The following is a 15,641-nucleotide window of genomic DNA, read 5'->3' as shown; positions in this document are numbered from 1 at the left end:
CCAGCGAATACCAAGGGCTGCGGCACCGCCATTAGTAGTTGAGCCACAATTATATCATGCACCAGCCACCGGTGGCGATTTGCCGAAAGAGGAAATACGCGTGAATCTCTCGGCCAGCGCGTTGGAAACGAGGTCGACGTCCAAGCCGCAACGTCACTTCGCAGGGCCAGACCTTCGCAAGTGGCCACGCAAGCCGCTCATCGGAAATACAGACGTGATGTGGAGATGACATTATTTCTTGCATCTCTTTCATTGGCGTGTCATCGAGAATTGCCGTATGCCCATGGGGTCTAGCTTTGCCGAAACATGAGCGAAACATGCGCCAATCCCCTGTTGCTGGGGTGGATCAAAGAATGGCTCGACCAGGCACGAGAGCGCAATAGCAAAGGAGCGATCGTGTGAGTAGTGTAGAGTGTATCGATTCTCCGTGGGTAGATATATTGACTGACGCTTGGACAGGTACAAGAAGGCTTATGATTCCATGAAAGCTTGTCCACTGGTCTTCCAGCATCCCTCGGAAGCCCAACAACTCAATGGATTGGGTCCGAAACTATGCGATCGCTTGACGGAGAAGCTCAAGGAGCACTGCGAGGAGAACGGCCTTCCCATGCCCGAGCACCCCCACAAAAGTTGGTTCCATGCTTCTCCGCTTCTACCGCCTTTTTGGATATTGTTTTCGTTCTAAGATCGACGGCAGCTAGGAGTAAAAGGAAATCCGACGAGGGGGGGACAACGGAGACCCAACCTGCGAAGAAACCTCGGAAGACCAAGCCATATGTGCCAACTTTGCGGTCTGGTCCTTACGCTATTATCTTGGCTCTCTCGACCCTGGAAGAGAATGCGTCCCAGGGCATGACAAAATCGCAGTTGATTGAGACAGCGCAGCCGCACTGCGAGAGTTCGTTCACAGCCCCGAGCGACTCGTCCAAGTTCCACACTGCATGGGCGTCAATGAAGACCCTCCTTCAGAAGGAGCTTGTCTACGATTACGGCCGCCCACTGAAGAGATACGCTCTCACGGAAGAAGGCTGGGAAGTTGCCAAACGAATCAAGGCGGCTGCGCCGTCAAACCCGAACCAAAGAACGCTATCTTTCCGAGCTGAGTCTGTGAGTGTTTCTGATATCTTAAATACTCCAGCCGTTTCCTCGATCACCTAACAAGACTTTCCTCAGACTCAGCCCGCTGCAAGCAATGTCCCCTCTGATCGCGCACCCAGCGATGTCATACCACAGGCTGTACGGCATGAGAGCATCGGCTACGAAACAGCGTCTCAGAATCCTCAACCCCCTCACGCAATTGATGCGGCGTTTGATGGAACAGTTACTCCCATCGTGATCCCACCGAACAGCTTCACAGTCCAGCTGGTCCTGGACGTTCGCGAAGTGCGGTCCTCCCGAGACAGGGACTACCTTGCCAACGAGCTCAGCAAGAAGGGCGTCACCCCCGAGGTGCGCGCTCTCGAGCTAGGCGATGTCATGTGGGTGGCCAAGTTCCACGACCCCACGTTCTTGTCTCAGTACGGCGAGGAAGGCGACGAGATCATGCTGGACTGGATCGTAGAGCGCAAACGCCTGGACGACCTTATCGGCTCCATGAAAGACGGCCGCTTCCACGAGCAGAAGTTCCGACTCCGCCGCTCCGGGATCAAGAACGTCATCTACCTCATCGAAGAATTCACCTTCAGCCAAGACCCCACCATCACCTCGAAATACGAAGAGATGGTCGCCTCCGCCATCGCGTCTACGCAGGTGGTGAACGGCTACTTCGTGAAGCGCACCAAGAACCTGGACGACTCCATCCGCTACCTGGCGCGAATGACCTGCCTGCTGCGCAAGATGTACGGTACCGCGTCGTCCTACGAAGCACCACCACCTCCGTCTCACACCCTGGCGTTAATCCCCAGCCGGCAACTGTCGTCCTCGGAGTCGTACCTCGAGACGCTCGCGCGGTTCCGCGCCGAGAAGCCGAGCACAACCTTCGCCGTGACCTTCTCGACGTTCTCGGCGCTGACCTCTAAATCCGACGTCCTAACGCTGCGCGATGTCTTCCTAAAGATGCTCATGTGCATCCGGGGCGTCACGGGCGAGAAGGCCTTGGAGATCCAGCGGCGGTGGCCGACCCCGCAGGCGTTTGTCCAGGCATTCGAGGTGTTGGGGGTCAAGGACCGGGATAATTTGGTCTCGGATCAGATGCAGACACTCGTGACGCGGAAGAAGATCGCGAAGGTCCTGAGCAAGAAGATTGCTGAGGTTTGGGGTGAGAATGGATAGGTGTTACAGATTGGTCGTTCATCGGCATTGGACTTGGACGTATTGATAATGTGGCTTAGTTGGGTCGGTGAAGCTGGAACGCTTGGTGCTATCAAGATATTGAATTGACTTAGGCTGTTTTGATAGCCTCACGCAATAGAGTTAGACACTACGTAGACACTGCAGCATGGAGAATTGATACTCATATTACATGTTCGGCCCCACCTGATGATGGCAAGTTTGCAATGCAAATATGCCGAGGCCTAAATAATTCGTCGTGGATATTCACTACGAAACCATAGGACACATCCAGTCGTCTGCACATATTGTTCGATTCATCGGGTCAATTCAAGAAACCATGATACAATCCATCAATTATTAAAATACAATAGCACACACACAACATAACCCCCGAACGCTCAAAACAAAACCCTAGCCATCACTCAAAATCTACCCCCCTTCCTGCGATCCCTCCTCACCGTCCACTTCCACTCCCCCGCCAACGCCAAACTACTACACACAACCGAGATACTACTCAACGCCATCGCCAACGACGCCCACACGGGACTCAGCCGCCAATGCGTCGCCACCACCCCGCCCGTGGCGCTGTGTTTACGCCCGCTCACGATCGGATAGAACACGCCGGCCGCCACGGGCACCAGACAGCAGTTGTACACCAACGCCCAGGCGAAATTCCACTTCACGCGGCGGAAGACTCGTTGGCTGAGGCGCACCAGCTGCAGAATGGCGGCCAGGTCCGCGTGCAGCAGAATGAAGCTGGCGGAGTTGATGGCCACGTCTGAGCCCGTGGCCATCGCGATGCTGACGTCTGCGGCCGTTAGGGCGGGGGAGTCGTTGATGCCGTCGCCGACGAAGGCGACGATTTTTCTTGGGGGGGATTGGGATGGAGGGGGTTGCTGGGATTCGAGGTCTGCTGACGCGGGGTTCTGGATGGAGCGGATGAAGGAGGCTTTGCCGGCGGGGGTGACGTTGGCTTGCACGTGGGTGGGTGGGATGCCGAGTTGCGAGGCGACGGCCAGCGCGGTGGTGCGGTTGTCCCCGGTGCACATGTAGACGGAGATCTTGCGGCGGTGGAGGGCGTGGATGATGCGGGCGGCGGAGGGTCGGATTGTGTCGGTTATGGCGAAGAGGAGGGCGGGGGTGAAGGGATTCTTTGGGGTGTTGTTGTTGTTGTTGCTGTTATTGTTGGGAGTGAGGGAGCGGAGGAGGAGGATGGCGGTGGATTTGCCGGTGGTTTGGTGCTGGGTGAGGCGGTTGGTCAGGTCAATGAGACTTGGGTCGTCGGAGTTGGTGTTGGTGAGGGCGTGCAGGAGGCGTTGGTTGCCGATGGCGGCTTCGAATTGTTGTTGTTGTTCGGTGCCACTGGGGCTTCTGGTGGTGATGGTGAAGGTGCCTTTCATGCCTTGGCCGGAGATTTCCTCGATTTCGTCGACGCTGGAGACTTGGGTGTGTGGCTTCTCGCGGCAGAAGCTGGAGAGGGCCCGGGCGATGGGGTGGTTGCTGCTCTCTTCGAGCTTGCGGGTGACGGTCCAGGCGATGGACATCAGGTCTGGGTCGGTGATGAGCTCTTCATGGTCAGAAACCTGCAGGCTGCCTCCTTCAGTGAGGGTCCCGGTCTTGTCAAACACGATCGCGTCGAGACGACTCGCTTCCTGGAAGGCTTCGCCGCCGCCTTTCACCAAAATCCCCTGTCGAGCAGCCAGACCGCCGCCAACGAAGAGCGCGGTGGGCGCGGCGAGAGCGAGGCCACAGGGACAGGCGACGACAAAGACCGCGATCGCGAACTCCAGGCTCCAGAACGTCCAACCGCCGCGGCTGACGTCGAGGTAATCCTCGGGAAGCGTCCCAGATAGTCCAAGGGAGAGCCAGATGACGAAGGTCAGAATGGCGATGAGGGTGATAGTCGGGACAAAGTGAGAGGTCAGGAGGTCTGCCACCCTCTCGAGGGGTGCTCGTCTGCTCTGGCCTTCTCGTACTACCGAGATAATTTGATCCAACATGGAAGAACTTCCAAGTGCAGTGACCTTGACATCAACGGGCTGTCCCATGTTGACAGACCCAGTGTACACAGGGTCGCCCGCTGACTTGTGCACGGGTTTCGATTCGCCGGTCAATGAGCTTTCGTCGAACTGATAGGAGCCGGTTCTGACTACCACGCCGTCGGCTGGGGGCGAGGCTCCGTGGGGAATGCTGACCACATCGCCGATTTCCAGCATATCGACACTGATCCGTTGGTAGCTGCCGTCTTTGGTGTCGGCTCCTGTTTCTGCGCCGCCCGCAACACTTTCAGAGACCTTGAGCAAGGCCTCGCTTGGTCGCAGCTTTCCGAGCGATGCAACTGCGTCACCCGTCTTGGCCTTGCTGTATGCCTCCATAAAGCGCCCAGCAAGGATGAACATGGTCAAGAAGACCACGGTATCGAAGTAAGTAGAGCTATGAGTACTGGAGGAAGACCCCATGGAGGCATCCATGATAAGCACAGCCAAGGAGGAGACATAAGCCACCATGGTGCCAGCGGAGATCAGAAGGTTCATACTACCGAAGCGGTAGAACCGCCGCAGGATCGGTACACGACTGCCCGGCCGCCAAAGCGAGTAGATCTCTTTCATCGCTCGCGCGTGGAAGATGTCCGCACCATAGAACATGACGGGTGTGGTCATGATAAACAGTGCCCACTCGAGGCGCGACGCATCGCCCGCCCACATTGGCTCTTCAAGGTACTTGCGAGTCGGATTGTTCGATGACACCAAAGTCATGAATACGATCCCAAGTAAGAAAGTGGGGATAGCCACTGCCAAAACAAAGATGAACCGAGTAAGGAGGCGCCGTCTTTCATGTCGTTGCATCGCGCGAGACCGGTCTTCCACACTCGGGGGGTGGTATACAGTGGCTGTAAATGACTCGTGCGATTTGCTGATGGTTTGCATTATCGTTCTTACGGTGAGGGAGGGGGGTTCGGGCGTATATGTCACTGTGAGAATGGGGTTATTGACGGAGAGCGCACCCTGCACCTTGACATTTGGCAGGCCTTCGACGGATTTGAAGATCTTTTCCGGGCAATGGTGACAGAACATGCCGTCCACATGAACAGAAACCGTTCTTTCTTCAACGATCTCGCTCTCCTGAGATGCGCCCTTGGGAGATACACTGTTGACCGAAGCATCGTATCCTAAGTCTTCGATCTTTTCCACAATAGCGTCAATTTTGGTACGGTCCTGGAATTCGACTCTTCCGCTGTGAGTTAAGAGATTGATGGAAACCTCTACCACAAAAGGCAGTTCTTCAAGCCCGCGAGTGACCGCGCCCGAGCAAGAACCGCACGTCATGCCGCTGATGGCAATTTCTGCGACGTAAGTCGGCGTAGGCCCCTTGCGTTTCGAAGGAACAGTCAGGCTCTGGACCTCATCCAGCGAAGCTTCAAACCCGATGTCTTCAATCTGCTCGACAATCTTGTCGACATTTGCTCGCGGCCCACTAAAGGTGACAGCCGCACTGTTCGTGAGTAGGTTGACGGTGATATCCTGAACAAAGTCGAGCTGCTTGACTTCGTTAGTAATGCTGTTCGCACACGAGGCACAGCTCATTCCGCCAATGCTCACGCGCGCATTGAACTTCTCTGCTGGCGACTGCAACGAGCCATTCGCCGGAGAGGGTGACTGCGACGCCACGTCCTCGGTAGAACTCCCAGGCACTGGCCGCTGGGACACGCGCCCGGCGACCTTGTCGTTCGACGGGTCGGTGCTAAAATCGGCGCTGGCCTGGTAGCGCAGATTACCGTCCGACAGGTCGGCCTCAGCAGCAAGCCTCTCGAGCTCCTCCTGCCGGCAGGCATCGCAGTTCTCGATGTGTCGATTGCCCGGGGCCAAGGTTGCCGCATGCGCCGCACCGGGTTGCTGTGGACTGGGCCCGGCAAAAATCGAGTCGCGGGGCAGCCACGCGGTCGTGTCAAAGTCCGCGACGACGGAGCCCTTCGGCTCGTAGCTTGTAGCATGATGCACGTCGAAGGAGGCATCAATCAGCGCTTTGGCCAGGTCGAGCGGCTCCACGTCTGCAGTGTGCATGACGCGGACTTCGTGCGTGAGGACGGACACATCAACCTTGATCACGCCCGCAATGCCAGATAGGACTTCATCGATGTAGGCGACGCAGGAGGCGCAGTGGATGTTGCTCACGAGGAATGTGCTTTTCAGTGACCGGGCGCTGAGTCCGGTCAGGGCGATGGCGCCGCTCCTCGTGGTGGGCTGCGACATGATTCATTCAACCACGAGGTGGCTGAAAAGAGGGGGGTATATTTTTGGGGATAATATTTGCCAGGAATGTTTGCGGCTGGTCAGGAGGGGGAAGTTACGTGAGTCAGTTCATTCGTAATTCTCCGTGGTTGTTCTTGGCTCTTGGCTCGAATTTCGTGGGCATGGGCGAAGTGATGTAAGGGGGCAATGAATTCTTAGGAATTTCAATAGGGACGAGGAAGATGAAGCATGGTATTAGTAGCTGTGGTAATGAAGTGATATCATTTATAATCATGGTTGGGGAGCAAGAGGCAACCTTGCGCGTTTTGTGCGCGGAAGACTCTGAAGCTCTAAAGAACGCACAAATCGCGCATTCCAGAACGAGGCCCGGAGATGATGTATGATGAGTAAGGGAAACTTCCATGCTGCAGGGCTGATTCAACCTGACAAACCAGTCAGTTGGTTAGTTACAAGTATACAGCATATTTATTGGCTAACGTATTATGGATAGGCAGCAAAGCATGATTCTACCAGTTGCATCTCAAAAAAGGTGTTGAGGTAATGAGGGACTTAAGAGGTTCCTTAAGGGTGTGTTCGAGTGCGGAAGACTGAGTGGCAAAAAGCTTGAATGGATCGAGATCTGATTAGATCATATAGATTGGTTCAATTCTGAGTCCCTGGCCCGTCGAGTTTATTCTGCCACACTAATGCTCAGTATCTTTGTACTCGATTATCTGTAAATCGTGAATCGTGAATCGTGAAGACAATCAAATTCGCCCGCAAACGGCAGAGGGTGGGTCGCTTCGACGAAGAAGCCCCTTTGCAGACCAGTGCCATTGTAAGGTGTCATGCAGGATGAAGAATAAAGATCCCGAGACAAATACGATTCCTAGCAATGACAGGTGGAGAAGGTAGAAGTTGGAGAAAGAGATGATGAGCTGGGTGGGAAAATGCAAAAGAAGAAGAGAGCGGAAGGAGGATCGAACGGGAGGCATTGGGAAGTTTGCCAGCTCCCAACGCGTGGACGCGACACGTGACCTTTCCGCTGGGCCACCGCGTCCTCCCCATCGCAATTTTCACCTCACTCTTTCCCCCCTCCATCTTCCATCACTTATCGCGACTTTTACCACTTTACAACGCGTGTCGACACGTCGTATCCCTTTTCGCGGTCTTGCAGAGATACTCAACAGCATTACCAGCATCACTCTCCCTTACCGGCTCGTCGCACCTGAGTAACAACCATTATCGGTGCAGCTGCAAGATCTGCGCGGAGTTACCCCGCAACATCCCTTTCATTGTCATCCCTTAATATCCATTTTTCCTAAGCTCTCCCGACCCGAACTCCGGCTGTGGTTCGGAACTCACTCCGCTGATCATCTCAACCATTAATCTACGCCTTTTCAAGCATATGGCGTAACATCTAGCGCAATCATCAACCTCGTTTCAAGCCCCTTGTCCCATCTCTTGCGGGGCAATTTATCCTCACGCTTGATTCATCATGTCCGTCCCAAGACCTGGAATGCGGCCAATGCCGCCCAGAACTGGCCCCAGGGCGCCTCCAATGGGACGTCTGGCCAGTCTCAAGCCAACAAGCTCAACCCCGCTCAGGCGGCCACAGCCGATTTCCCGGCCTCAACCTGTCAGGCCGACTACTCATCCCAAGACGACGACCTGTCCTAACCCAGGCTGTCCGGCCCCTCATATCGTCGAGGATGACGGCCAGAAGGTCTGTTCCGGGTGTGGTACTGTCATTAGTGAGGCAAACATTGTCTCTGAAGTCACCTTCGGTGAAACGTCCTCCGGTGCTGCCGTCGTTCAGGGAACATTTGTCGGTGAAGACCAGTCACATGTTCGTAGCACTGGCCCTGGCCGGTTTCATGGAGGCACAGAGAGCCGTGAGCTTACGGAAGCCAACGGTAATCGTTATATCACGCAGCTGTCTCGCGCCTTGATGATCCCAGAGAGTGCCTCGAAGGCAGCTACCCAGGTGTTCAAGCTGGCTGTCGGCCTGAATTTCATTCAAGGTCGCAGAACCAAGACGGTTGCCGCGGTCAGCTTGTACATAGCCTGCCGTCGACAGGACGGCAACACGGTCATGCTCATCGATTTCGCTGATGTGCTTATGTTGAACGTGTTCAAGCTAGGTCGGACGTACAAGGCCTTGTTGGAGGAGCTGCGCCTCGGAGGCACCATCTTTCTCATGAATCCCATTGATCCTGAGAGTCTGATTTATAGATTTGCCAAACAACTTGAATTCGGACCTAGCACAATGCAGGTCGCTAGCGAGGCTGTGCGCATTGTGCAGCGCATGAATCGCGACTGGATGACTACAGGTCGTCGTCCTGCTGGTATCTGTGGTGCAGCGCTGATTCTTGCTGCCCGGATGAACAACTTTCGCCGCACCGTCCGGGAAGTTGTCTACGTGGTGAAAGTCACCGAGATCACGATCAGTCAACGACTCAACGAATTTAGCTCGACCGAGAGTGGTGAGCTAACCGTCGATCAATTCCGTTCGGTTCAACTGGAAAATGCACATGACCCGCCCTCATTTGCTCGGTCTAGAGAGGGTCGGAAACCATCGCGGTCCTTCAAGAGGAAACCCGCTGAAACTGCGGCTGAAATCGAAGGCGACGTACCGGAGGCGCAGCAGCCGAGACGGATTGATTCCGATGGCTTCGCGATCCCCAACCTTCCCATTGACCCAGCGTTGATGGCAAGCGATCCTAGTCAAAGACGGCAGTCGACTGCCTCTGTCACCAGTGACGCGACGTCCGAACTCGGAGAAGACGCTCCGGCGGGTCGCCCCAAGGGGAAGAGACCTCAACTGCCCCCTCCATCGGCCGAACAGATTGCGTCTGAAGAGGCGCTTGAGAATGAAATGGCCTCCTATCTGACACAGGGCTCGAATATGGTCGAAAGCACTGTCTTCCCGCGCAAGCCAGCAGTATCCGATAGCACAGAAATTGATGCTGCCGAGTTTGAATCAGACCCGGAAGTGGCCCATTGCTTGCTGTCGCCCGCCGAAGTCGAAATCAAGGAGCGAATCTGGGTGCATGAAAACAAAGATTACCTACGAGCACAGCAGGCTAAAGCTTTGAAACGCGCTCTAGCGGAAGCAGATTCACAGCCTGGCGACGGCCGAGTCAACAAGCCCCGGAAACGCCGCAAGGGTAGACTGGGAGATGTCACGTATCTCGAAGGAGAAGGAGAAGATGGCGATGGACGAAGCACTCGTGCCTCAACCCCTGCTGAAGCGACTCGGCGAATGTTGGAACGCAGAGGGTTCAGTAAAAAGATCAACTACCGACTTCTGGATTCTCTTTTCGACGACGGAGGCGCTGACGAGCCTTCGAAGGCGAAGGCTGAGAGTGTCAGTCGAAGCCGAAGTCGTAGTCAGAGTGTGTTTTCTAGGCGCAGCGCTAGTATCGAACCTGAAGCAATCAGTCGGCGAGCTGGCCTTGCAACTGCTTCGACTGCAGCGCCTTCTGTGCCTACGGTGTCGTCCACAGTGCCACCCGCAGAGCGTGAACCCGCACAGCAAGCAGCTCGGCCCGGCCCCTCAACCACTACAACAGAGAAACCGGCTGCGAACGAGGAGGCCCTGGGCCCTGCTGCCGGTCAGAGAAATGGGTATTCAGACGATGAACAGGAGGACGACTATGACGACGACGAGGACGCGGAGGATGGTGTCGAGGCGGCTTTCGCAGGACACTACGGAGACTACTACGACGAAGGAAGTGATTACTATGATAGTGACTGAGTTCAGATTCAGTTGCAGATCATCTTGGAAACAGATAAAATATCCAGGGCATGTATATATAGCTAAAACATAGCCCCACTAGCCGGCCACGAACTAATAACTACCATTCCAGGTTTGATCAACCTATCTATAAATAGTAAGAACCAAATTCAAGCCTAAGCTGAGCTGAAGGACTAAATTAATTGAATGAATCTCAAAGCCCCTACTTTGGCCCAATATGGACTGAGGTCACTGAGGACTTGACCACCTTCCTGTTAGGTGAATATCACGTGAGACCGGGAAAATCTCAACAACAACTGCCTCGATCTTTCGTGTGTCTGCTTGAGTCTGGGCCAATTCTTGAACTCAGTCTTAGAGCTGAAAGGCTTGCAGCATGAATGGACGCAGCCTTAGCCTGGACGCCTCAAACGATAAGAGAGCAGCTCCTCGCCCATGACCGTCATCAAAGCGCCCCAGAACTACAACGCTGGCTTCTCGGCAATGAGAGGAGGCTTCTTCAGGCAGAGGACCCCCCTCCCCCTCAAAACCTTCCAAGCTATAGTTAATACCAAGGCAAGGGGTATACTACCTTGTCGGGCTCCGAAAGACGCTGCCAAGGTTCACATTTAGGCAGCTGCTCCATGGAAACCTCCGCTAGAGCTATACCTTCCCTCAACACTTTAGAACTTGAAAGTTTTACATATCAAGTAACACGTCAACTCTAACGTCAACTCTGAATCTGATGACCACGATGCCTTGCTGATGATCTTTGGTTACACTCTCGCCTCCTTGAAACCGCGACTCCATGTCCAGATATAGTGTGGTTCCCAGTCGGAAGTCAACCTTCCGTGAGCCATGAGGAATGTGTGAGGCAGGGTTTCTCCTCGATACAGAATGCACGAGACAGCCGGATAGAATTACTGGATGTCACCATAATCGTCGTCTGACTCTGGGACTCTCGCACTATGGCTCCTGCCCACCGTACTTTTGTGGTAACCCCGGTATAGAGCCGAACCCTTTGGTATGGAGGGTCGTCGCTCAATCTCTAAGAGGTTAGTATGACTTCAGCTATCGGTCCCAGATTAGCTACTTGCTCCAGGGAAACTCGGCCAGCAAGTCGTCATGCTACGTTGGTTCTCGTGCACCAAGTCCATGTGTCCCGGATCCACCGCCCACTCCGCGTTGAGCCCCCTTACTATCGTCGTCAATGGCAATCCGGTTCTTCAGGGATACATACGTATAAATACTGCCTGAGATATTGACGGTTGTGCTGATTGATTATCTGCGTTTGCTCAAGCTTGCCCGTTCCTATTCTGACTGGGACCATGGCGAAGCTCAACATATATGGCCGAGGCTTCAGCCTTCGCATGGCTATCTTGTTCACCTGCCAGTTAGCGTTTGTTCTATTCGGTGGGTTACTTCGATCTGGCCTCGAAATATGCGGTGCGCTGACTTGGTTCTTGGTGTCTTATAGGTTATAATCAGGGGATATACTCGGGAATTGTGTCAAATGAGGATTTTCTTGCCATGGTGGACAACCCTAGTTCGGGCATGGTGGGATTCATAGTGGCCATATACAACCTGGGATGTCTGGTTGGGACGGCGATTTCCTTCCTACGGAGCGATAAGCTTGGATTTCGAAGGTCGATGTGGTTCTCGATGGCTGTGATTATGGTGTGTAAGTGTCTACATGTCAGTGACGAGGACTATGCTAACACGGAGGAAATGTTTGTCGTGCAGATTGGAGGCACGGCCCAAACCTGTTCCTTTTCCAGGACTCAGATACTCGTGACCCGCTTCTTCACGGGCATTGGAACTGGTGTGATGACAGCAGCCGTGCCAGTGTATCAATCGGAATTATGTGATGCACGGAAACGAGGAATGTATGTCTGCAGCCAGCCTCTTGCAGTCAGTGTTGGCATCTGCGTGGCCTATTGGTTCGACTACGGGTTGAGCTATGTCGACGGCTCCATTAGCTGGAGACTCCCGATTGCTTGCCAGCTTCTCCTCGCAGCTGGTGTGTCTATTCTTATCCTTGGGTAAGCTCCCACTTCGTTGGACGTTATTGGAGATCACTGTGCATCTGACGATATCTAGACTCCCGGAGAGTCCCCGATGGCTATATCGCCATAAAAGGGAGGACGCAGCATTGCGTGTGCTCTGCGACTTCTACGACCGGCAAGCGGATGATCCAAAAGTCATCCAGGAAGCAGAAGGAATCCGCCGAGCCATCGAAGCTGACAACGCTCGAGGGGAGTACAAATGGTCTCAGATCTTCAAGAAGGATGAGCTTCACACCGGTCGACGAGTCTTGCTGGCCTATGGGCTGCAGTTCATTAACCAGATGGGTGGTGTCAACTTGATAGTCGTAAGTTGAGACAGCTCGAAACCTCTATCATCACTACTGACCTCTTGCTAGACCTATTCGACAATAGGTAGAAACCCGGCACTCATCAATACGCCCGTGCGATAGCTACTGACACTTTGCCTCTTAGTCCTCCAATACAACGTGGGCCTCGATGCCAAGCTCAGTCTATTACTGGGTGGAGTGATTGAACTCATGTTTGTCATAGGTATGTTCTCTCTCTTGAGACCATGATTGGGCCATCGGGACGAGGACCGTTGACCACCTGCACCCCAGGTTCCTTTTATCCCACCTTCTACGCCGATCGCCTGGGACGTCGGGGCCCAATGATGTGGGGATCATTTGGCCAGTTCCTGTGCATGCTTTTGATCTCCATTCTTCTGTCGTTCAAAGGTAAGAAAAGAGACCCAGCCTCTTCCGTTGTGGATTGCCAAATCAGGCAAATGGTCGAACTATCCGGGATCCTAAATTCCGTCTTCCCAGGAACCGATCTCGAAAGAGCAACCGCCACGGCGTCAGTGCCATTCTTCTTCCTCTTCATGCTCATCTTCGGAGCCTCCATCAACTGCATACCGTGGGTGTACGGACCGGAGATCCTTCCCCTGCATGTCCGCAACAAAGGGTACGAAATTCTCCCGCCCCCAACCCCAATGAAACTGCACCCACCACATTCCAGCCGGTGGCTCCCCTACCAACTCAACTCCATCCCAGGAGAGAAGATGAGAGAACGATAACGAGAGCTATTTTTAATTCCCGATTCTAGGTCCGCCATCGGTATCTCGGCAAATTGGCTCTGGAATTTCTTCGTCGCCATGATCGCCCCCGTCCTCATCAAGGATCTGGAATGGAAGGGGTATCTCATCTTCATGTGTTTCAACCTGCTCTTTGTGCCGGTGAGTTTTTGTTCTCCCCTAGTTTTCTGGTTTGCGTGGTCTCCGGTCTAATGCGGGAGGGGCCGGGCCAGATCATCTATTTCTACTACCCTGAGACGGCGAACATGGGTCTTGAAAGCATCGACCAACTCTTCATGGATAAGAAGGCGTACCAACCGGAAGGATCGAGTGAGACTACCAAAGAATCGGTGACTTGCACGGAGGTTACGGAGATCAAGCCTGAGAGTTAGGTGATATTGAGGTAAGGTCCTCGAGGGAGTGGGTTGGATGTGGAAGGGCCTGTGTGGTGGGCGGAGACTCAATGGGTCGGTAGGAGAGGAATAGTTAGCTGGTCGAAGGTGAGATGTGAGATGTGAGGGGAGGATGTGTGTGGCTTATGTGAAGGGTCAGTCTGAGTTGGTTTGTCGTAGTTCAAGACAGTATTTAGCAAATAGTTTATATCCTGTAGAGCCAAGTACTAGACAAATGAACAGTTCCACCACGGTATACACCGGAATGACAATTGTGAGAACGAAACCATGGGAGACGTGTTCCTGTACTCGGATGTGTCGTTCGATTACTTCCCAGTTCCACTCAATCATGGGCCACCTTAGTATCCGTAGCGTCCTGCAAGAGGTAGAAGTAGTCTCCCTTAGCTATCATCGTTCAACCCCTCGACCACCAACGCAGAATAAGTAGAGAAGGAACGAAACATGGACCGAGAACCTGAAGAATCCCCTTTCCTCTATGAGCTACAAATCATTTCTCTGAAGTCCCACCCACCCATTTATCCTTGCGTCCGCCGTGTGACTCCGCAAAGTCGCTCCCCACCCGGATTCGCCCACCTCTCAGCTCCTCATATCATCATCTGTGATAACTTTCTCACCCCTGGTCGGTTCTACAACAGATCTACTATGACGCTTCCCACGAGTAGGCTTCACCTTGCCCTCACGCAATGGCGATAGGAGAGAGAAGCTCCCCCATGATAGTTCCAGAGTGCAGGACGGACACGATGTCGGCGGGAGGCACCCAGAAAAGAAGCACGGAAGAACAACAACCACAAGACACGAGCATGCTGCGGTCTCCTGCAAACTCGGTGCCTTTGGCACTGTACATCCCGTACAGTAGGGGACTTACTACCTATGGCATTCGAGCTGTGCAGCTGCCCGACACGCCGCGCGGATACATACCGGCAGCCTCGGCCACCCCCCGTTCACCAGGGATGGGGCATTCTTCTTCCTCATCAAAACAGATGGATATAGTAGGTAGGCATGGGCAGAAGCTAACAAACTGCCAAGCCCTAACCCTGCGCCGTTGGGGTTGCACGCGCGGGGGTATCTGATCGCGATGGCAGGGTGACGTCGACGACGGAGATCCTCGAACTTCTTCTGCGAATATCGGTAGGGTAGTTAGTGCCTTTGTTTACAGAGTCCGAGAGAGAGAGAGAGAGATTCAGGGGTGGAGGGGTTGGTGTTGGTGTCGGTGTTGGTGTCGGTGTTGGTGTCGGTGTTGGTGTTGATCTACGAGTTTGGGTCGATTGCGGGGAGGAGAGGGACGCCTGTCGACCATGCACCATACAGACTACACTAGTCATTCGCGTTTCTCGAGCTGGAAGGCCAGTCAAGGCTAATACTAACTTACCCCTGGGAGAAAAGGCGGTACAAGAAGGAAACGAAAGCAACAAAGGAGATCGTCGAGGCCAACGCAACTGCTGGCGGGCTGCCAGAATCCTGTCCGGCGGTTTGGCATGACATCGCTCGATGGGAGAATGATGCTCGGTCGGACTGGAAGAAGTCCTCTCGATTGGACTGATCAGAATTGTTTATCAAGTACAACCAGATATGGATGTACTGAGTACTGAGTGCTGAGTACTACGGGTTGACTGAAGCGTGGGAACGAACTGGCAGATTTGCAATAACTTGGGCAGTGGGAGGGCGGAGAAAGACGGACTGACCGCTCTTTCACTCTCGCCTCGACCCAACCATCCCAGCCCAATCCCTCTTCCCCTCTTGCATTTTCTACGCAGCTTTCAGTCGAGTCCCTTTCGTCATTTCTTCATTTCTTCATCTTTTCATATTTTCTTTCGGCTTTTTTCTTATGTCAAAAATGGTCAGATCATGCCGGATGCTACATCACAGACATGTCAAGGAAATATCAACAAACGT

At 53.9% G+C, this 15,641-nt stretch overlaps 4 protein-coding genes across 4 annotated transcripts; 2 read left to right on the top strand and 2 right to left on the bottom strand.

Moving 5' to 3' along the window:
• The first annotated feature begins 146 nt into the window (after positions 1 to 146).
• Positions 147 to 2,443, top strand: BO82DRAFT_353443 (crossover junction endonuclease MUS81). Its single transcript, XM_025634953.1, has 4 exons — positions 147 to 398; positions 460 to 629; positions 698 to 1,107; positions 1,174 to 2,443. The coding sequence occupies exons 1-4, from the start codon at positions 307 to 309 to the stop codon at positions 2,269 to 2,271; spliced, it is 1,770 nt and encodes a 589-aa protein (XP_025493032.1). The 5' UTR covers positions 147 to 306; the 3' UTR covers positions 2,272 to 2,443.
• A 148-nt stretch (positions 2,444 to 2,591) lies between these two features.
• On the bottom strand, positions 2,592 to 6,726 carry BO82DRAFT_353442 (putative copper resistance-associated P-type ATPase). The gene has a single exon (XM_025634952.1). The coding sequence runs from the start codon at positions 6,519 to 6,521 to the stop codon at positions 2,694 to 2,696; it is 3,828 nt and encodes a 1,275-aa protein (XP_025493031.1). The 5' UTR covers positions 6,522 to 6,726; the 3' UTR covers positions 2,592 to 2,693.
• A 329-nt stretch (positions 6,727 to 7,055) lies between these two features.
• On the bottom strand, positions 7,056 to 7,546 carry BO82DRAFT_353441 (uncharacterized protein). The gene has a single exon (XM_025634951.1). The coding sequence runs from the start codon at positions 7,493 to 7,495 to the stop codon at positions 7,268 to 7,270; it is 228 nt and encodes a 75-aa protein (XP_025493030.1). The 5' UTR covers positions 7,496 to 7,546; the 3' UTR covers positions 7,056 to 7,267.
• Positions 7,547 to 7,637: 91 nt separating this feature from the next.
• BO82DRAFT_382744 (transcription factor TFIIIB subunit BRF1) lies at positions 7,638 to 13,945 on the top strand. The gene is made up of 10 exons (XM_025637958.1): positions 7,638 to 9,886; positions 11,714 to 11,913; positions 11,980 to 12,278; positions 12,337 to 12,607; positions 12,659 to 12,674; positions 12,735 to 12,812; positions 12,881 to 12,997; positions 13,088 to 13,226; positions 13,368 to 13,497; positions 13,569 to 13,945. Exons 1-10 carry the CDS (start codon positions 7,999 to 8,001, stop codon positions 13,725 to 13,727), a joined length of 3,297 nt encoding a protein of 1,098 aa, XP_025493029.1. The 5' UTR covers positions 7,638 to 7,998; the 3' UTR covers positions 13,728 to 13,945.
• Positions 13,946 to 15,641: the final 1,696 nt, after the last annotated feature.

The sequence above is a fragment of the Aspergillus uvarum genome (genome assembly GCF_003184745.1).
Source record: "Aspergillus uvarum CBS 121591 unplaced genomic scaffold BO82scaffold_20, whole genome shotgun sequence".
In the NCBI taxonomy this organism is placed as follows: domain Eukaryota; kingdom Fungi; phylum Ascomycota; class Eurotiomycetes; order Eurotiales; family Aspergillaceae; genus Aspergillus; species Aspergillus uvarum.
This window is presented reverse-complemented; position numbering and strand designations above follow the sequence as displayed.